This window comes from Martes martes (genome assembly GCF_963455335.1).
Source record: "Martes martes genome assembly, chromosome: 3".
Taxonomy (NCBI): Eukaryota; Metazoa; Chordata; class Mammalia; order Carnivora; family Mustelidae; genus Martes; species Martes martes.
In genome coordinates, this window is record NC_137890.1 from 39,170,760 (window position 1) to 39,194,077 (window position 23,318).

Here is a 23,318-nt window from a genome sequence, read left to right on the forward strand (position 1 = left end):
AATGGGCATACAATAATACATCTATTCACCGGTAATTTAATTTTTTCAGGTATGTGTGTTTTAGTTATCTGAATCATGATACATTAATATGTTATATTCCCAGTTTCTGAATCAAGCATAAATATTCTCTTTCATACTCCAATGGTGCCTGGAGAATATTAGATAAGATATAACTAAAAACTAATAAACACACACTAAAAATTAATAAACATTAGTTCTGTTTATTTCTAAACATTTAGTAAAATAATAAAGTTTTTTTTTCAAGATTTTATTTATTTATTTGACAGACAGAGATCACAAGTAGACAGAGAGGCAGGCAGAGCAAGAGGGAAAAGCAGGCTCCCTGCTGAGCAAGAAGTCCAATGCAGGGCTAGACCCCAGGACCCTGGGATCTTGACCTGAGCTGAAGGCAGAGGATTTAACCCACTGAGCCACTCAGGCACCCCAATAATAAGGTTTTTTAATATGATGAAAAAATAAATGAGTTAGAAAAATATGACCATTGCAATAATAGTTAGTCTTGGGAGGAATTATCCTTTCCTCAAGGAGATTGGAAGGGAAATGTATTTTGATTGGCTGTATCACCTAAAGAAAGACTAAACTGTGAAACTGAGCAGGACTGTCAAGTTCCTCATACCCAATACAAGAGTGGCAAATTAGAGTTATCTGCAGCACTAGCAATAGGAATAGATTGCATTATAAATCATCATATCATTGACAGACAATTACATTCAGAACTTCCCAAGCATGAGATGGTGGCAATATTTGTCCACCAACAAAGTTATTCAAGCCAACAGCTCAGTGAGGATCTGAACATAAGGAAGTTACTTCTGGGTGAGTTGCTGGAATTAATTTCTCCTATTACCTTCCTCGTACACATCTCTAATAGAATCATGAAAATTAAAGATAGAAAATGCCTATTAGTGCTCATTGAGTCTGCTCTCCTGCGCATTCAGAAGCAATTCGAATGCAGTGTCTTTCTTTCTTTCTTTCTTTCTTTCTTAGGTCAGGGGAAAGAAAGGTCTTTGTAAAAAGAAGGCAGAGAGGTAGTTCTTCTGGAATTGAAGAAGAAATAGCTGATTTTTTTTTTTTTTTAAGATTTTCTTTATTCATGGAAGAGAGAGATGGGCAGAGGGAGAAGCAGGCTCCCTGATGTGGCACTCTGTCCCAGGACTTTGGGATCATGACCTGAGCTGAAGGCAGATGCTTAACCAACTGAGCCACCTAGATGCTCTGATCATTTTTTGTTTAATTATAAATGTGACACTTGATATTTGCAATTAGATATATTTAAATATTCAAAACATTTGTGTAATATTAAGTCAATAAGTTTTGATAAGTTGTTGCATCACATTTAATTTCTACACAATCATTTTATCAGAGCATAGTCAACCACATGAGTGAGTGTAGTGAAGTGAAGAGATGGCATGGCTTCTCTATATGAAAGGCAATCAAATATTGGTATCACTTATGCATGAGGCAAGTTAACCCAACTAAGCAAGTTACTTCATGACATAGTTGACGAAGTTGACCTAAACTTTTTTATTTTCTCAACAATGATGTTCCTCTGACAACATTTTAAATTAATGGTCTTAACTGTTCTACAAATGGATTAATTTATTAAAGCTGCTACCAATAACATGAATAAATTTTAGAAGAGTTTAAATAACTGTTAGAACTATTACTATTAGGATGGTTTTGAATATTTCCCCAGAAGTTTTGCTAATCACCCAACTCAACTCCACTGTACTCATTAGGAAGCATTCAAATAACAATCCACCTCATTTTAAGTCACTTTTTGGTACATGTGGTCTTCCCTTGAGGTCTAAGATTCTAAAAGGGAGATGCTATGTTTTAGTTTTAATTCTTCCAGTAGGTTTGAATGTATGCTTTTCTCCTGAAACTCTGCCAGGTCTTCCACTAAAATTGGTTTTGTCTGTATATAACTTCAGTAAAATAAAGAGTAGTTACCTATTATGAGAGGACCATATGCAATAAATAGAACCCTTCACCTTAGTTTTATCAACTGGATTAGCCAATAGAACATATTCAAGGTGATTTAGTCATCTGCCTTATAAAGGGAACTAGTCTGAATCTAATTCCGGTTTTTAGTCTTTTTAAAAAAATCCCATTTCTTACATAAATACAATTTCTGCTTCCATAATTATAATAATTAAATGTAGTTAAGAATATTGAGTTTTAAAATGCTTATCCAATATTCCTAATTTATTCACTTTGGAAATATACCAATCACCTGAAGTCTTTTAACAATATTTCCTGGTTTACCAGAGAATTCTCAGACATAACTCTACTATCTTCTTTAGATTATGCTTTTCAGGTAGAGATCTTTGCAAGCTGAGGTAAGAATTTATGTTAGTTTGTTGAGTGTATACTTTATGGTTTTTATGCATAATGAAATTCAGTACAAACATTCATCAGTCTTAAAGAGGAAGCCTCCATCACTGAACTCTGAAATTCACTCTTAGATAGTTTTATGTAAATGGTAGTCTTGCAGATTCCAAGAATAACCCTATAATCTGGCTTCACCATAATTGTTGAGGCATTCATATGAAGAGGCATTTTTAAAATACTGATTGAAAATATGCAAACATTCGGGAGGTTATTGTTTTAGGATGCCTTTGATTTTGGAAAGGGGTTATTTTTTGCTCTGAAAATTATGGCTCACTAGAAACAAGAATTCATTCAATAGAATTGATTTGGAACACAAAATGCTACATAATTTTCAATATATCCATGTTACATAAGTGCAGAAGGCTGCATAATTTTACATTACATGGATTGAGGATTGGGATATGTGTTTTGTTTCTGCTTCAACAGTTGCCTGTAAAAAAGATGATGAATTGCAAGGTGGTTACAGGCTTTAATTTTTTGATTGAATGAAGGGATTGTGTTTATAGAAGGTCATTCAGCTCCTGAGGGGAAGGTTATTAATATAAGAAATTATGTGCTGAGGTAAACCACCTCAGTCAGACAGTGAAATTCATCATTCACGACTTGTTTAGGGACATGCAAAATACACTGTAAATTGAGTGTCTCCCTTCCAAGGAGATTAATGCTGCAGCTCAGGAATTTTCAGGAAGTTGTGATGAGAGTCCTGAGGTTTAGTGACAACCAGCATACAGTCAATGTTTCCTTACTTTATCTGGAAACCAAATCCATTTTAGGATACTTCCTTAAATTCCTGTTCTGCTTATCTTGCTTGAAAATAGAAAGAGAAAACTATTTATTCCTGTCATTCTTGAGTAAAAGTTAAAAACACACATCTTAAGATATGTGGGTTCATTAAGTCTCTTCCAAGGCAAAGAGTGTATAAGTAAATGCAAACAGTGTTTGGATATCAAGCTTAAATCCTTCTGAACAATAGCATGCAGTGTTTATTCTTGGAACAATGTTGTGAGGGTCACAAACAGCATATTATTTAGATTTTTCTAGGATGTGTACGTATTATCAGTTATATGGATATGCTTAAGAAGGGAAAGAATGTTAAAAACATTGCCCTAATCTGTTATTTTGAGAAATGAACATCATGCTAGCTTTAAAACTTAATATGGAATAGTAGGAACATGTTTTATATAATTTAAAGTGTTAATGTTAATTAACAGAACCTGATTTGTATAGCCCCTCATACTTGTCAAATTCTTTCACATCTAATTATCTCATTTAAGCCTCTTAGCCACCTTCCTTGACAGGCAGGAAAGGGGTCATTATCCCCCTAGTGACATAACCATTTGCTCATGGTGTTAAAGCTTTTTCCACTAGAGCACTCTGAAGACTGCCTGCATGCAACCAACCTTTTTGAACAAACAATCCCAAATACTCAGTACTTCCAATTAGCTGCAGAAAATCTGTGGGGTCCTGTGAATGCCAATGTATTTTGTGGTTCCAAAGTAGAATTTAAAATTGAAAATACTGAATATTTGAATTCAAAAACAGTTTTAAGAATATACTACCTGCTAGGCACTGTGAACAGCACTGGAACATCACAGGGAAAACAAGCATGAAATCACATGATTATTTTTACAGAGAAATGGATGTTCAGGAAGTTATATTTGGTATGGATCCATAAGGAAAAGAGTAAGGAGAGTGTAAGCCTGTAACTTGGACTTTGGGGGAGTTGGTTTTAAGATGAATGAAGGAATCTTAGATGGAGTACTTAGCAGACATTTAAAAATGCACAATGAAACCTAGGGAAATAGTTGGTTCTGAAGCAGTGAATTTGAGTGTCACTTAAAGGTGTATTGGAGATAATTAAGGTGTGGAATTACATGAAGTTTCCCAGAGAAATAAGAACATGAGAAGATAAGCTAACTAAGAAAGTAGATTTGTACAACACCAATGTAGAAGGTGCTTCTGGTGAGAAAGGGACAGTCAAAGATAGTGAAATGAAGAGAATTATTGAGGAACAGAGAGATTAGCATTAGGGAAGGAAAGGGAAAGAAAGAAGAGTGGTAGCTTCCTACGAGTAACTTGTCAAATGTTAAGGAAGCTGAGGCATAATTGAGGAGTAAGAAAGTTGAAAATAGAAGGTGCAGAATACTCTTTGCAAAGCACACAACAAGACAAATATGTGGAAAACAGAGGGTTGAAAATACCAGTGAGAGTTAGATTAGTTACATGTAAATTCTGTGACAAAGTTGTATCATTATTTAAACTTAAGTCCATTTGGCACGTCAAGAGTACTCAGTGGTCTTGTCGTGATAATATAGGAATAGCAGGGCACCCATCTGATACTTGGGCACATATCTTACTTCTCTGCTTATTTTTTTTTCAAGAAGAGAAACTTAGTGAAAATTATTACTGTAGGGATTATAAAAAACTGTTGAAATGGTAAATTAAGACATTCTTTTTTCTCTTTGCCTTAGTAAAACTGAGTTTAAAAATCTGTTTCCCTTTACTTGTCATACACTTTCCTGCAAAAGGAGAGTAACAGAGTGATATAAAGCATGGTTGAAAAAAGTTTTAAAAAAGTATAATATAGGGGCACATGGGTGGCTTAGTCAGTTAAGCATCTGCCTTTGGCTAGGGTCAAGATCTTGGAGTCCCAGGATGGAGCCCTGCATCGGAGGAGGCCTGATGCTCCCTCTCCCTCTGTCCTTCCTCCTGCTTCTTCTCTCTCTGTCTCTCTCTCACTCACTCTCTCAAATAAATAAATAAAATCTTTAAAAATAAAAAGGTATAATATGTACAATTGTAGAAGTTGATGGTGAAGACTTTTATGGTTATAAAAAAGAGAAATTCATTTACACCAGCTAGATTAAAATACAGATCTGGAATCCAGAGAGAGTAAATGAAGAACACTTGGGTTCTTACCTAAAGTGGAAAAGAGAGTGATAAATGAAAGACTTTCTCTGTGTTATCTCCACGTCTCTCACTGTCTGTGTCCCTGTCTCTTCTTTTACACTTGGTGCTTTTTTGTTTCTAGAAACATCTGTTTACTTTTTCTGTACTGTTTTGTCACTCTTACACATGGCTGCTTCTGGGACCCTGTATGCTCCAACCCTTGAATTTCAACTTCAGTCACCAACTGAGACTTTCTTTTCTCCATCTTGATATCCATTTCCATGAAAGCATTGGGAAAGAACTCATCATTTTCTGAACATAGCATATGCAGCAGTTTTGGCATAAGACATGGTCATCTTAGATTTTGCCTCTCTGGGTGTCAAGGCACACCACTTTGCTGCTAATGTGCCAGGTTGTGGGGGAGAAGAGATAGGAGAGATGTGATTGTGTCCTGTATTTTGGGGTGTCTCTTCAGGGGATTTGGGTATAGCAGAGGGAGATGTCTTAAGTAGTTTGTAATGTACATAATTTAAAGTGAAAACATAGCACTTTGTATTTACAGAATTGTTCATATAAATAAAGAGAATTATGACCCTGGGAATATTTTAGTAAGGGGATATTTATGTATTTTTTTTAACCTTGTAATGAAATTAAAAGGGATCTTCTGGTAGATTCTCCCTTATGAACTTCCTGCTTGTATTGGGTTTTCACACCAAGTATTTGTCACTTCTTTTCCGTAAACTTATTTTACACTGCATCACAATGAATAACTATCACAAAAACAAATAGCATGTCAACACATTTATTGGACCAGAGGCCTCTTGAGATAATGTCTGAATTTTCATCAAGACTATAGTGATTAATGTTTCTGATTATGATACTCAAATAACTCATTAGTGGTCGTTTCAAAGAGAACTTGAGATATAAAATGTGTCTAGAATATGGTGAGTCATTTGACTCAGACTATTGGAAGATGGGAAAAGCTGAAAAACATTTTTGGCCCTTAATATTAGGCACTTAATATGTGGGGACCCCACTTTTATATGTAACACCTTCCCAACGGCCTGGGCAGTTCATCTTAAAGTGTACTATTATTTGTGAAAGTGTACTCTTTGTTTATGAAGAATAAATTGAGCAAGAGTTGTTGTCTTGTCCAACTTGACATTAACATAAAGCATCCAAAGATGGAATAAAGTTTTCAACAAGTGAAGTTTATGTTTTATTACTTGCTGTTCAATATATGCACTAGGCAACTGAAGTATGGGAAAGTAGGTTGTTACTTTATTTTTCAAAGAAAACTTCGTTTGTACTTAGTTTCAGTTTAATGAGCAGCAAAAAATAAGGTTTTGTTTTCTTTCATGTGTACTTTCTATAGCTTATTTGAAAGTTTGTAAATATTTGCTGAATGTGTCCTTTATTGGGTGGGTTTGTGTGTGAATGAGTTTTCCATTCTTAGGCAAACTTGCCTTGTGTTTAGCTGTTTATTTTAATAAGACTGTGGACAAATTTTTCTACTTCTCTGTGCTTTAAAAAGCTCACTAGGGAATAAGATTACAAAGAATATTCTGTATTTGGAGAAGATACGTATAATGTCAATTAGCTTAAAAACACAAAATACAAGTTGTTAAGGTTCAGTCAAGCCTTGCTCACAATCAGCCATTAACAAAAAAGGGTCTAAGCTACATGGATAAATTATATATACAGTTACAATACTTAGACCTACAGTTCTGGCCATATTCAAACACGTATTTTTCATAGTGTTTGGTTTTAAACTCATGAGACTCTCCTTTTTAGCTGATGTTTCACAATACCTGATTGGCCCTTTTAACTCCCCCAAAACTGAGCATGGGATATTTCAAGTTGAACTGAGAAAGATGTGTTTTATGAATACATTTGAATATTGAGTTAAGCAGATGGTTTCTTGAGATTTGGTTATAAGTCCCTTCCAGGGAGAATTTTTTTTTCCTATTAAATTGAATGGCCATCTGGATTGAATGAACTAGAGACTCTAAATTCAGTCTATTGATGGGTCTTTGTTATGAGTCTTTTTCATGAGAGTGATCTGGGCAATTTGTAAGAATATTAATGAGCTGGGTTCAGAGGTTCCTTTAAACTCTGTGAGCCTATAATTTAAAATATGGGATCGAGAATATGACTGAATTTCTTTTTGCTTCGATTATATTAAAAGGAATTAAGGTAGTTTCTACTCTATGTCATACGTCATCCAGAACAAAATATGTCACCCATTGGCCTCTGAATATTTGACCTTGGGTCAATCAGTCTCTATGCCTTAATTTTCTCATTGATAATAGAATTTAAGAAAAGAATCTTTAACATCCCTTTCAACTCTAAGATTCATTGAGCCTATCAGATATTGAAGTCACCCAAAGGAAGGGAATTGCTACAAATCCTTACTTGCAAGCACAATTTTCAAGCCCAGATTCCAACTCTTAAAAGAGTTTCAGTGCCACTGAGGGGAATAAAAAGAGACCTAATAGAACTTCAAAGGAGCAAAGGCTAAAAGAAAGGCAAACAGGGATTCAGAACTACTGAGCTCAGTGTCAGGAGTATGAATCATATTTACTCTGATTTCCTGTTTCTTTTCATGTTGAGTCTCAAAAGAAACCAGCTACCTTATCTGGTTGCTTCCGTCTGCTTCTCTACAGACACACAAATATGCAGATTCACACACACTCACATATATATACACATACTGCAAGCCCATACCTCTTAGAAGCTGGATAAAAGTTGTATTTTGTTTTTTAAAGTGTCCCATAGCTGTTTGGATTATTGCATGATATTATGGATTGCAAGATTAATTTAAACAATTTCTTGCCACAGTGAGGTAATTAATTAACACAAATTAATGTTGGTGGTCTCATTCTCTTGGTAATCAAAACTGTAGGAAAAAGATATTGTGTAGTCTAGCAGAATCTTCTCTGTTATTTCACTGAAGGAAAGTGAAAAAGTCTACTCATTCTTATCTGATTCTTATCATCTAATGTTGAATAAAAAAAATCCTTGTAAAAGAGCTTGAATTTGTAATAGAGTGCTAATTCAAGATAACAAAGCATCGGTGGTATTGAATTTAAGAGGCAATAATTTATATATATATAATGCATGAATAAAAAAGTATTTTTAGGAAAAAAGAATACATATGTATACATATATATATACGCACACACACTCATATATACATATGTATTCTTTTTTCCTAAAAATACTTTTTTATTCATGCATTTTCTTAGTTTGGAAGTGTATTTCTATTATCAGTATTATTTTTTAAATATTTTATTTATTTGAGAAAGAGAGAGAGAGAGCAAGCATGAGAAGAGAGAGGACAGAGGGACAAGTACACTCCATACAAAGCATGGAGCCTGCCTTGGGGCTCCATCCCAGGACCCCGAGATCATGACCTGAGCTAAAACCAGGAGTCAGACACTTAACCAACTGAGCCACTCAGAGGCCCCTCTGTTATCAGTAATATTAATATGAAGAGAAATGTTTTATAAAATGTTCTTTATTTATTGTTTAATCACTGTTAAATATTGCCCCTCCTCCAACTCATATAAATTATTGTGAACTGAAACATTAATTTAGTTGGAGTATATTTACTGTAATATCATTGTAGGACAAAAGTATGTTATTGCTGGTATATTTCTAAAAAAAAAAATAAGGAAAAAAAAACCCTGTAAAAATGCTACCATCTATTCCTAATCTCTTCAATCTCTCTTTTCCCTTCTATTTTGAGATATGTGTATATATGTTGCTGAATGCATTTATGAATATAGGGTTCATATAAACGACCACATTGAAAATACTGTCAACTCTTTGAGGACAAGGATTATTTCTTAATTGTATTCTTTTAAGCAAATCATTAAAAAGTATTTGGCACATAGAGGTTATTAAGAAATATTTGTTGAATGAATGGATGTGTTTATTTGGAAGAATTTATAAAGTCATAAAATTTATAACATTTAACATGTTTCTTGAAGAGAATATTGAATCATGTGTTTTATCAACATTTTCTTGCTCAGAAAACAAATATTTCCCAGTTATACTTGATATTTATTAGTATAAATTTTCAGAATAAATTTTTTTATGGTGCTGTAATCTATTTCTGTTCATTTTCATACCTCCCTTTACCAAGGGAACAACTTCATAAGGAGAAATCAAAGAAGTGGTAGTGTTTTAGAGACTCATCTAAGTTTTAACAGTTCTATGACCTGAGAATTAAAGATAAACAGTTAAGTTAAGTTATATTAGTTTGGAGCTTGGAGATAAAGTAATTTAAAGGTGGACTCTATTAGCAGTGACTACATCTGTAGATATTTCCTTATTTGTTAAAATATATTCCTTCAGGGATTCTCAGCACAAACCTGTAAAACAAACCGTTTTTAAGACCTTGAAAGTGAGCATGTTTCTCATGTGACTTGGTTTTGTTCCTTAAAATACATAGAACTTCAATTTTAAAAATAGACTTAAAAATGCTCTAAACATTCACAGCTTGATAGATTCCAGATTTGCTAAAAGAGTTTCCATCCAACAGCACTGTGATTAGTTTCTTTAATTTGGCCCTAAATACTCTAAACTATTTCAAAAATTACCCAATGCACCAATTCTTATCTAGAAAGAAGGTAGAAGTGTAGTCAGTAGACTTCAGGCCTTTGACAGTGTTTTGTTTTGTTTTGTTTTGTTTTTTTCCTCTTCATGAATAAAAAGATGTCTCTGGGGCCTGAGAATTCAAGTTTTACTTCAGTTTTAATACAGCCACACACATTTTCAAAGCTATCAGCAGGATGAAAGCAAATGCTTACAACAGAATGAGTGGTAAAGTTTCCACTTTCTGAAGTTTCCTCTATCAATGAAATTATTTACACCATTTTACGAAGATATAAATTTAGAAATTTATATTTGGGGGAAAAAAACTTCTTTAAGTTTCGGGTAACATTTCTAATAATGTCTCACATATATACCGCATTTTTTACTTCAAGAGGTAGAGGATATTTAAACTCGAAACTTCCTATTTTATAGACAAAAACAATGAAGCAAAAACACATGGTCAGATAGTGGTGGGGCTGTGGGTCAAATCCAAGACCCCAAGAGCCAATTGGAACTTTCCTTTGTATTCTGGAACATCCTTTTTACTTTAAATCACGAAAGAGTTACAAATTTTCACTCAACTTTAGATACTGTACAATTTGCATAAGTGAATTAAAATCAAAATTTGAAACACTCAACTTAAAAAAAATCTTAAAATTATGTATTCAAGGGATAGTGTTTGTTATTAATATACTACAAAAAAATCAAAGTGTGTTTGCTCTTTTTTTCTCTTTGTATAGGCTATTAATACTATCAGTTCCAGCTTCAAGGTATGTTTTAGGAAACTTTCCAGGATGAGAATTATAATAAACCACTGAACTTATTCAAGAATTTGCCTAGAAAAGATAATGTTCAAATAACTGGCACAGCCTTGAATTTTGAATTCACTTTTAAGCACTCTGGGTGTGAATCTCTAAATTTATTATCCAATTTCTTTGACTCAAGGTTGACTTGAAGGCTGTTGTTAGACTAGCATGCAGATAGTGAAGGCTAATATTATGTTAAATTTTTATTTTTGGAAGACGTTTTTCATGATATAAAGACTTAGTCTTACTAATGGAAATTATATTCAGTCCAGATTTTTAAAACTTTCCCTCTGTATCACAGAAATTTCAAAATATAATTCTTGATAGAATTATTTTTCAGACATATTTCACCCTAAACTCCAGATGCATTTGTGTTAGACATTATATGCATTAACTTAGTATAATATAATATGTGATTTATTTATAGCACATTTAAATTTTATAAGTAGAGGCACCTGGGTGGCTCAGTGGCTAAGTCAGTTATGTGTCCACCTTTGGGTCAGGTCATGACACCAGGGTCCCAGGATTGAGTCCCATGGCAGGCTCCCTGTTCAGTATAGAGTCTGCTTCTCCCTCTCCCTCTGCCTGCTGCTCCCCCTGCTTGTGCTCTCTTTCTCTCTTTGTCAAATAAATAAATAAAATCTTTAACAAATGTATGAGTATATATATATATATGTGTATATATATATATATATACACATATATATATATATATATAAGTTAAGGGTGAAATCTTTTAGAAAAATGTAGTACTTGTACTATTAATTAAAGTAATCCTATGAAATAAGTACTCCTTCATATACAAATATATGCAATCATCTCTATGAAAAAATATAGGAATCACCCATACAAAACATGTATTTACAACCATGGTGTGTGTTTCACACATGTAAATGCAGTTCACAAATGGCCACCTCTGTAGGGATGGAAAGCCCATCACTGTGTCCCTGGATTCTGCCACTCTGCACAGGTTCATATAACTTTTCTGTGCATTTTGATAACTAATACTGTTGTTTTCTACTAAGTTGTTTTTAGCATATGTATTTGGTATTCTTTCAGAACTGCTTTCTCAGGGATTTTAGTACAACAAATAATGGAATAAACTTAAATGAACTACAAAAAACCCCAAAACAATTGCCTTGAATAAAAATAGAGCATGAATAATACTGATCAACCCCAGTGCCAAAAATGTCTGTTATTGTATTACTTGAAATATGTTTGGACAGAAGTTAACTCCTCTCTTAAGTGTATGTGGAGTGGCAAAGGCTTACATTGCCTGCATCATTTATTTAACTGCATAATTAAGTTAAAATGTGCAGTGTCAACTGCATTAATAGGTCTTTGCTCAAGCAATATAACATGTAATCGTTTTGTAATTTGAAACCTTTCAATGTAGTATTGCTCTTGTGAAATGGCTTTACAGTAAGGTAATAATACAAGGAGGGGACCAATGGAGAAAGTTTAAAGTACAGAACATTAGTGTTTGAAATATACTTCCTGAGGAATTTCATTTCCATACATACCCATAGCAACTGACTCAAAAGAGGTACATAAAACTCTAATATAACATCCAGGAAGCATTTAAGAAAAATGTTGCAATGTACACAGAGCAGCTACAACTTGTGTTCCTCATAAATGTGGCTTTGCGTTGCTCCTCCTTCGTGTGTAATGATTTGAAATTGTGTTTAGTTTATCTGTATGAAGCTGGAGAGCTTGGTAGTAATTGCTCATGAAAGAATTTGTAGCCAGATGTGGGAAAATGTATGGGTTTATTTGTATATTTATTTGTTTAGCAAAATTTTGTTCATTCCATGTACCCAGCACCCTAGCACCTTGATTGTTCAGTTCAAGGAGCTCTGCTCGGCTGTTGCATATTTAGAGGGAATCTGCTAAAGAACTATGACATAGGGAGCTGTTGTTTAACTCTTAATTGAATTATGAAAAATTCTACGAGACTTCAACATTATTTTTCCCTTTCTTCCCACTTTCATTATATATTTTATTGAGAAAAGGGGATAAAATTCAGCCAAATGCAGCCCTTTTGAAAACCAAATGATTATTTTTGGAATATCTCTCTCTCTCTCTGTCTTACCTCTATTTCTGCATTTGTGAATAGTCCCTTAGGAAAAACCTTGCAAGGCATTGCAAAAAAGGAAAATCAACTGAAAAAGCATTCTCAGGAAATGGACAATATACAGAGTTGCTAAAACTTTATAGTAATCAAAGTTATTTATGGCAATAGGTTGTTCTCAAGTATCACTTAAGCAATAATACATTGAAAAAAAGCTATTTCTTGGTACATTACTTGGCACCTATACATTTTATTAAATTGTTAGAATTATTTGAAAAATGTCAGCCAGCCAGTGATAGAGGCCATTAAATTTTGGAATAAGGTATGAGACAGAAATTCCTAAGCAAAGAAAAAATGTCTCATCTGGTGCTTGGGCTAGTACCTCTTACTGAATTTCCTCAGACTTTAATTTCACATTCTTAAGATTTTTTTCCAATTTTTTTTTATACTTAGTTAAGATTTTTTTCTGCTTACAAAGTATCCCTTATATCTTGACTATTTTGGAAAAAAGTGGGTTTCATTTAGTGTATCATAAAGTTGTAAATTGAGGTAAGTTTCTACTAATGCTTTAAACATGACCTACTTGCATTAATAAAATGCACAATAAGAAATACTTTTTTTTAAAAGATTTTATTTATTTGTCAGAGAGAGAGAGAGAGAATACACAAGCAGATAGAGTTGTAGGCAGAGGGAAAAGCAGGCTCCCTGCTGAGCAAGGAGCCCAATGTGGGACTTGGATCCCAGAACCCTGGGATCATGACCTGTGCCGAAGGCAGACGCTCAACCGACTGAGCCACCCAGGTGCCCCAAGAAATACTTTTTTTAAAATCTTAATTTCGCTTGATCACAAGGAGCTACAATTGAAGAAACTCAACTGGTCTACTTAATGGGCCTGTGCCAGAAGTCTTATACAAAGTAGTAAGGGTTATTGGTCATTTCAGGGAGTCTGAGGCAGATCCTAGTCAACTTGCTTACCAGGTGGTTTGCTGCCCTAGAAAAACCAAAGGTGAACTTGGCAAAGTCTCCTGGGTATGACCCGGGCATTGAACAGGAGCTATTTGTTCATGTATATAGTATAAATTTATGCACTTAGGTAATATATTACTGTGAGGAACTTCCTGTCATGAATTGCTAAGGATTCAGTTAGAGAAACAAAGCATGAAGCCTAAAACCACCGCTCTGTTTAATGTTTTAATGACAGGTGCTCTCAATCTATGCTATTAGTGCACCTTATTTTTGTGATAGCATCTATGACACAAAATGCTAATTTGGGGATACGAATTTCCAATGAATTTGTCTGCTGTGAAACAAAAGAAAAACAAACAAAAACAAACAAAAGAAAGCAGCTACAAAGAAATTATCCCCCAGAGAGTTAGAAGCCAAAACAATCTAGGTGACTATAAATCATTGTAAAGTCTTGCATTTATTTATTTATTCCACTTAAAATTTTCACTTGAAATACTATAAAATACCGAGTAATGCTGAAGGCATTGTATTATATGCCTCTAATAAATTGTCAATAAGAGAGTCATGTTCTTTGTGGAGTGAAAAAAAAACTATGTTTAAACGAAGTAGAGAAAGACCTTTATGCTATAGCACCATAGAAGGAAGAATTAGCATGTTTTTCACCTGACTTTAGAGGAAACATTTCCTTTTCCTTTTTTTTTTTTTTTTTAAGATTTTATTTATTTGAGAGAAAGAGAGAGAGAGCAGGAGTGGGGGTGGGGTGGTTTCAGAGGGAGAGGGATAAGCTGACTCCTAGCTGGGCAGGGAGCCCAATGTGGGGCTCAATCCCAGGACCTAGAAATCTCTACCTGAGCCCAAGTCAGATGCTCAACCAACTGAACCACCCAGCCAGCCTAGAGAAACATTTTCTACTGACAAGGGGAGAATCCAAAGGTAGTAACATTCACATGGTATCTTTACTTCTGAATGTGTACTCTTACAAGATTTTATGGCTCATAAAACTGTTTTATCACCATTATCAAAAGTCTTGTTGAGGTTTTTTTTTTTGTTGAGGTTTTTAACAAAGCCATGCTAATCCTTTTTCCTGTGTGCTTATTCATATTTAGGTATTTGAAAAATTTAGAAAAAGTTAAAAAAAATAAGGAAAATACCTATTACTTCTACCCAGAATTAACATATGCTAATATTTTATGATATTTCTGTCTCTAATTTTTAAAGAAAAAATACAATTTTTTTAGAGAAAGAAGCAAAAAAAAAAAAACCAATAAAAATAAAAACGATTCCTGTTTACTAAAGGTATAGTTACATTTCTTTTGAATCCTTTGATGGTCCACCTTTGTTTTTCATTTTACTTAAGAATTCTCTGCCTTGAAATTGTTACAGATTCTGGCCATGTGTATTTCTATGATTTGAATAAGTATTTATATGGTGTTTGGTTTTAAAATTTATTATAATGCATTTTTATTTTAAATCAAAGTATCTATTACCCAAGCTGATTAACTTTGTGTTCACCACAGTTTGGTGAACATTTTAGCTTTGTTTTCAAATTATATTTAACCATGATAAGGAAGTTAAGCCAATTGAGAAGATATAGAGAAGATATTAGAAGGCCATTGACACAGGCTCCTGGCTTTCCGATTTGAAACAAAGTAGGTTCCAGGATGGTAAGTGATTGGGACACATTTTCAGAAATGGTGAGAATCCACACTATAGATCTCTTAAACTATACATTTTCATCAGTTTCTAGAAGTACTCTTAAAATATGTTCTTCAAAGTAAGCATGTTTAGGAACATTCTAAGAGTTCTTCCCTTGTCTGCTTATAAACAAGAAATTCTTAGGCACCTGGGTGGCTCAGTTGGTTAAGCGTCTGCTTTCAGCTCAGGTCATGATCCTGGAGTCCTGGGGTCCCCATTTTGGGCTCTCTGCTTAGCAGGGAGGCTGCTTCTCCTTCTGCCTCTACTCCTCCCCCTGCTCATGCTCTCTCTCTCTCTCTAGATAAATAAATAAAATCGTAAAAAGATAAATAAGAAATTGTTCATTTGTCTAACTGAGGAAGTATTTTAGAGTCAGGAACTAATGGAGGACATTGTCAGACAACATACTTTCTGAGAAGTACTTAGATTTCATTTTCTCTATGCTTTGCAGTTTTTTTTTTTTAATAACAATAAAAACATGAACAGTTAAATGGTTCCAGAAAGAGAGCACAGCGGTAAAAAGAAAACCGTGAGTGTGTGATGTCCTAGAAGGCTAGTGACATAAATATGTCCAGAAGAAAAGGAGTTATCAGTTGTATCAAGTGAGATGAGAACGGAGAATTTCTCTTTGAGTTACTAATGTAGAAATCATTGGAGGTTATGACAGAGCAATTTCAGTGGAATGCTGGTGGTGAAAACCTGACACACGTGGGTCCTCCAAAGGAATGAATGGAGAAAAGTTCAAGACACCAAGTACACACAGTTCTTTAAATCCTTTTCTGTAAATGGGAATTTCTTATTAACCTTAGAGCTCTTTTTAATCAAAAGTTTTAAGAATATTTTATAGTTCTTCACAAAAAGAATTTCTTAAAATGGGTAGGAATAACATTTTCAGTGGGAGTTTTTAACAAATGGAATTATTTAATGAAACCTATAGCACAAAAATACAAGGCTACTGGCTCTATAATGATTGCACAAAATTTTTAACAGTGCCATTGATTTTTAGCAAACCATCTTGATTTTATAAGAAGGTGGGAGGAGTAGTAGCATAAAAGAACATAATTGTTGCTGCTATAGAGTTTGACAGAAAATGTGAAGAACCCCCTTTTTAGCAAGAAAACACCTCTGTCTTAGTGATGGTTCTGTGATTTTTCATAAAACTTTTGTTGCTTTTGCCACTGTTGATAGCTTTTCTCTTGATATCATGGCTATGAACTCCCTTCTTAGAAATTTGTTAAAAATGAAAAGGCTAATATTCTTGACCATGAGGCAAGTTTGAGTAGGTATTTCTTTTCCTTCCTTCCTTCCTTCCTTCCTTCCTTTCTTTGTAGGTATTTCTGTAAGTAGTGAATGACAATTTCCCAAGAACTACAGTGGGTGTTTTGGGGAAGCAATATTTATCCACATATTAAAATGGAGACTATTAATCATAGGTAATGAAAAACATCAAATGGATTTTAAAGCATAAAACAAATGTATTTACAGTGATTTCCATTTTTTTTTTTTAAAGATTTTATTTATTTATTTGACAGATAGAAATCGCAAGTAGGCAGAGAGGCAGGCAGAGAGAGAGGAGGAAGCAGGCTCCCCGCTGAGCAGAGAGCCCGATGTGGGGCTCGATCCCAGAACCCTGGGATCACGACCTGAGCCGAAGGCAGAGGCTTTAACCCACTGAGCCACCCAGGTGCCCTACAGTGATTTCCATTTAATACGATTGTTGTTATTGAGCTCTGGACCTCTCAAGTGATTTGTCTGCAATATGAAATCTAATTTAACAAATTTGTCTTAACCATATTCATTAAATAGTTATTCATATCAAATTTGGCAAACAGAAAAAAAATTGAGTGGATGAAATCTTGAGACGTTTATAATAAATCTTTCCATTTCAGGCTACGGCTCTCCCTGAAATAGAAACCTGTTAGAAAGGATTCATAGTGATTAAATTGTTCTTCACTTAAGAACTTGTTTCCTTAAAGTTTTGGCTATTGATAGTATTTGATCTCAAAATATTGTTTATAGAGTTACATTAAATTTTTTTTCCTCAAGCTTATAGATTTACAACCCCCAGAAGCTATTTACATCATAATACTCAAAAATTTTAGAAAGTGAGGAAGGCACAGTGGGTTAAACTTTTCCTCGGGTGCCATTCGCTGCTTTACAAACAGAGGCTGCCCTGAATTAGGCACAGGGGAGGCTTAGAGTTGAGATCTTGTTGGGATGGGAGGACTTACTCAGGTGTTACAGTCATATTGCAAACACACCCAGTTTGCTTATATTTCTTTATTGAATTTGGGAGAGAGAGGAAGGTGATGCAGGCTCACCCTTGGTACCACCACTGTGAAGCAACCCCCCATTATTTGCTAGTCCTCCCTTATGTTAAGCCCGATTCTGTAACTTCTCATTTTGGATCCACTGTTAAATGTAATGCTCTAATAACTTGTCTCTATCCTCAAAGCAGTCCTCAAAGGCTTCATGGTTAAAGCACTGTCAAAATCCTTGCAGCTCACAGACCAAGTCACAAGAATTCATGTCTTCTAGCCTTTGCATATGCAGTTTGCTTTGTTGTGAATGTGTGCCAACCATGATTCCCTCATTGGCCCATCTTTCCAGATTCTTCCCACATATCAAATGCAGGAGTCTAGTCATTCTGTCTTCTTTGTCCCTAAGCAACCTGTGCACACATTTTCATGTGGTATTTTCACATATCATGATGGTTATTTATTTCTATGTGTGGTTTCACTGCTGGAGTGAATATTATAGATATTAAATCCCGTATCTTAATGAACCAATGAAATCCTGACCCATAGCATGCACTCAGTAAATATCTGATGATCAAACAAATGAATAAACAAGCAGAATAGAATATGTGGATGAATGAGCAAATGAACGAACGAATGCCTTAAGGGAGATATGGCAGAGGAGAAATAGCCTGAGTTCTGTCACTTAGGAATGCATTTACTTGGCAAATTGTTGCATGAAGGCACTGAATTTATCTGAACCTGTTAAAGAAGGTTTGTTTCTATGTCTCTGCAGAGGTTTCTGATAGATAATACATAAAATTTTGTACGTAAAGGTATAAAGCATTATACAATATAGGTGTTTTTTTTTCACATTCAAAGGCATTATGATATAATCCATGAAAAAAACAGCTCCCGACATATGATATTAAATAAGGAAATGGAAGAACAAATGCTAAAGAGCAAGAGATCAGAGCAAAAGAGGAGTGAGGCCAAAATTTGCTTTATTGTCCTGAGCACCAGACAAAGAAATGTTAACCCAGGGATTCTAAACTCAGGCTGCATATTAGAATTACCTGGGTATTTAAACCATGTTTTTGCCTGAGTTCTAATTCATCTGGTGTGAGGTAGGGCTCAGTTATTGGTATTTTTTAAAGCTCTCCAGGTGATTCTAATATATAGGCAGGGTGAGAGCCACTGTCAGGCCAGAGGTATTGAAATGTTTCTAGGGAGAAACACTGCATAAGACATGAAATGTTTTAAAAAGATTGATCAGCATGAATAGATAAGAGGAGAGGCTAGGAACGAGAATTGGATGATTAAAATATCTAGGAAACATCATAGATGACAATAACTGTTTTAAGGTCGAAGCTGTTTTCCTTAGAAATCAAAGGAAGCCACTGTGGAGAAATACGAAAGATAGTCCTTCATAATTAAGTGACATTGTTCAGACAAAGCTAGGCACATCCCAGGAATTAAACTGGTAGAGCAGCATTTTAGAAACTTTCCCTAGAAGTTACTTAAATTACAAGCAGAGGATAAAATTGCTTATTTACCCATGAAAATTCCTAGAGGAGGTAAGCTTTGAACATGGTTGAAATGATACTATTTGTACCGAGGACAGAAATAATGTATCTTTTTTTTCCATGCAGAAAGGTTTCAAATAGGGTTTTGAGAGTCATGTTTTCCTAGTCTGTCCTGTTGCTTTTTCCCTTAAACTAACAATGAGATAATCGACTGATATTTTTGAAGTATTAATTCTTTTTTGGTGTTTTTGCCCCTTTTCTGTGTTTAAAAGTATTTCAAAATAAGTCTAAAGGAATGTAATGTGTTTAAAAACATAGTTAAATATATAAAATAGTGGCCTTGAGGTGAAAATATACTGAACTTAACACTAGCCTCAAAAATTAATTCACTTCTTAAAATGTCTTTGATAGTCATTTTCTAACAGATTATTTTTTGGCATGGGGAAAGTAAAATTTCATTGGTTAATTGAAAATGTGCCATACTAGTTTGAAAAAACATTATCTTCCTACTTATGTCATACAAATCTGTTCATATGAAAGAGTGAAGGTTATATTCCAATGGTGAACCTTTTTCGGAAGCACTACAATATCTTTCATTAATGTAGAAGTCTTAGAAATTCCAATGTTATGTGTAATAAAAAACCACAAATACTTATAAATATTTCTTGCCCTGAATCTAATTAAGATATTTAAGAAAGAAGGAAGCAAGGATAACAGGAAGCAAATAATATCTTATTTTTGCATAAAAAAATCTTGTGAGGAATATGGAAAACAACCATTTTAGTATTTTCACGGAGAAAGGTCAAGCCATGATTTAATGTCTTACATTGTACAATTCACATCCTTTCCCAAGTGAATTATTTTAGTTAACCTGTTTCAAAAAATACTTGGTATTGGTACAGAAGAAAAGTGAATACTTCAAAACCTTAAACTTTAAGTTTTTCACTTTTGTTTGCTTCAAATGTATCATTTATAAAGGCTGTGCATGTAGTAGGTAAGGCATGAGTTGTGCTCCCAGAAACCTGGGTAGGCAGCCCAACCTTGGGAAGAACAGTTTGTATGCCTAGTTTTCCTCACCTCTAAGTGGGGATAATAATAATATTTATGTCAAGTTGTGTATGATATATATCAAGCACTTGGATAATACCTCACAAAAATAGTAGCATCATGTAAGATTTAGCTACTAAAATCATAAGCATAATGATACGGCTTAAAAAAAGACCGGGTAAAAATAAAATAACTACACTTAAGATTTTTTTCATTTCACTTAAAACATTCTGACAATTTGTTTATCCTGGGGATATTTTTAATCTTTTTTTTTTTTTTTTGAAAAGTCTCCATATCAATGCATGTTACTATGAGTCTAGACCCTTGCTAGTTCAAATGGTACTCCTTTAATTAGACTTTTAGCAAACAACCATGTCTCTCAGTAGACACTCTAAATGTGGAGTAGTTTGTCACAATTATTTGGTAATCTCTTTCAGTGTAACTCACACAGCAAAAGTGACAATATTCCTGTCACTCCTCAGAAATGTCCCAGCTCTGCGGGTTTCCACATTCAGGAGAATGAAGAAAGCCATTACGAGGTATGCTGTATCTCTATAGAGACCATGTTAGTACTGAGCAATTTGCATTTTCCTAGTGATTTATATAGTCTGAGTTAACTATAATAAATATTTTCTTTGCCATCCTCTTTTATGTTCATATTTTTATACTAGTACTTTTTTAAACAACATACAGTTTTAGAACAAAAGATAAATAATATTTTTAGTCTAGCTATTAAATATGCTGTTCTTGTCATTGAATGCAAAGTGTTGATTATTACCTAGTTTGGGAGAAAGTAATGAGCAACTTTCTTTTGGAGTTAAAGATTCCTAATTGGTTAATTTTTATTAGTTGAGCTCAAAGATACGAACATCTGTTGGTTGAAAGACTGATTTGCTTCATCCCCTATACTTAAGGAAGATAAAGAAGACAGTGTTGCTTAATATGAACAGGTTAGCTGGAATTTCCATTTATCTTTTTCCTTTTTTCCTGCCTTTTCGCAGCTTGATCTTTTATTTCCTTGTATATTTCGATTTAAAATAAAAATTACTTTTCTTTTTCCTTAATGAGTCCATCCATATTTTATTCTTTATTCTTTTTTTTTTTTTTTTCTATATTGGGAGGGGTATTCCAGTACCAATTATTCTAACATGGCTGGATGCAAAAATCTGTTACCTTTCTTTTTTTTTTAATTTTTTATTTATTTTTTAAATTTCTTTTCGGTGTACCAGAATTCATCGTTTATGCACCACACCCAGTGCTCCATGCAATATGTGCCCTCCATAATACCCACCACCAGGCTCACCCAACCTTCCACCCACTGCCCCTTCAAAACCCTCAGTTTTTTTCTCAGAGTCCACAGTCTCTCATGGTTCATCTTGGCCTCTAATTTCCCTCAACTCCCTTCTCTCCATCTCCCCATGTCCTCCGTGTTATTGCTTATGCTCCACAAATAAGTGAAACCATATGACAATTGACTCTCTCTGCTTGACTTATTTCACTCAGCATAATCTCTTCCAGTCTCGTCCATCTTGATACAGAAGTTGGGTATTCATCCTTTCTGATGGAGGCATAATACTCCATAGTGTTACCTTTCTTTTAATTTATTAAAACTGTGGCTTGAAACATAACATAAAATTTACCATTTTAATCATTTTAAAGTTACAGTTCAGTAGTGTTAAGTATGTTCACATTGTACAATAGAATATCAATTTTTAAAGAATTATGTTTCAATAGTTAACTCTAATATTAATACATACAAATTTGTTTCATGTATTTCTATAGTCTTAACATATAGATTGTAGATAGATGATGGAGAGATAGATAATATGAATATGTATATATGTATGTGTGAGTGTTAGTGTGTCCTATGTATTCTATTTTCTCATTGAAGCTAGGTTTTTCCCCCATTTCCTTAAAGGTATTGAAAATATTTTGATTATTATTAGTAGTACAGGATTTTTGCACTTGTTTTTGCCAAGTAAAGGGATCTATCATTCTCAAACCTCCCAGTAGTAATGTAGGTCAGAGAAACTGCATTGATTAATAGAAATTTGATGGAATAAGCACCTTCTTTTCTAACTATTAAATGAGGTGGAAAAAGGATAAAGTGGTGTTTTGGACAGTTTTATCCCTTAATACTTCCTTTACATTTTTTCTTTTTCTTTGTGTGGATCTAACTATTCAGAAACATGCTTCTAACCTATAGCATATATTCTTCTTCCTATTTTGTTTTTATTTGCTCTCTTTCTCCAAAATCTCAATCACTTGATGGTTGAGAAAAGAACTATAATTTAACCCTTTGATTTTTCATCATTACTATGTATATTTCAGGTGTGTAGAACATGGAAATTTCTCCCATGAGTCACCCTTATTTCATCCAATAATAACACAATAACACTTACTCTATGGTAGAAATAAATAAGTTTTATTCATATATAAAAAACTATGTAAATATTTTCAAAGTCCACACAGAATTTTCTGAAAGCCATTGAAATCCTGAGTATTTCCTAATTTTTTGTAGAGAATTTAAATGAGCTATAATTAAAATAAGTTAACATGAACCATATTTTTATTCTTCTTTAGGTATTTTATAAGGCCCAAAGCACAAGAACACAGTTTGTACAGGGTTTATTTGTCTAGAGAATGTGGATAAGAAAAAAAAATAATACTCAGAGTTATCATGTGGACTTATGAGTCTAGTTATCAAAGAATAGTGAAAGAAATCTACTGTTATACTGATAAACAAAGGAAAATAAATTATTTTAGAAAATTTTTATTCCACAAATTCTCACTTTACCATTATATTCCAGGCCCACTAAGCCTCAGTGGTTCCCAGTTAGGTCATCTCTAAGGTCCTAGTTCTCTCTAGTGTTCTGTGATACTAAATAAAGATGATAATATTGACAGATGACACTTTTGTGGCACCTACTCTATGCCAGGGTCTGTGTCAAGCTTTTTATGTATATATGTGGCCATCATTTACATTTTGTCCTTGATGAGTTTAGATTGCTTTTCATCATAATATACCTAATTTAGTAAGTATATGCTTAAATGCAGAGTGAAAATC

General features: G+C 33.9%; 1 protein-coding gene across 1 annotated transcript in view; it reads left to right on the forward strand.

The window, feature by feature from the left end:
• Positions 1-23,318, forward strand: part of PCDH9 (protocadherin 9) — an 886,469-nt gene that overhangs the window by 305,175 nt on the left and 557,976 nt on the right. The window contains exon 3 of the mRNA XM_080798244.1: positions 20,689-20,790. Coding sequence (XP_080654370.1) covers positions 20,689-20,790 — 102 coding nt within the window. The remainder of the gene's footprint in view (positions 1-20,688; positions 20,791-23,318) is intronic.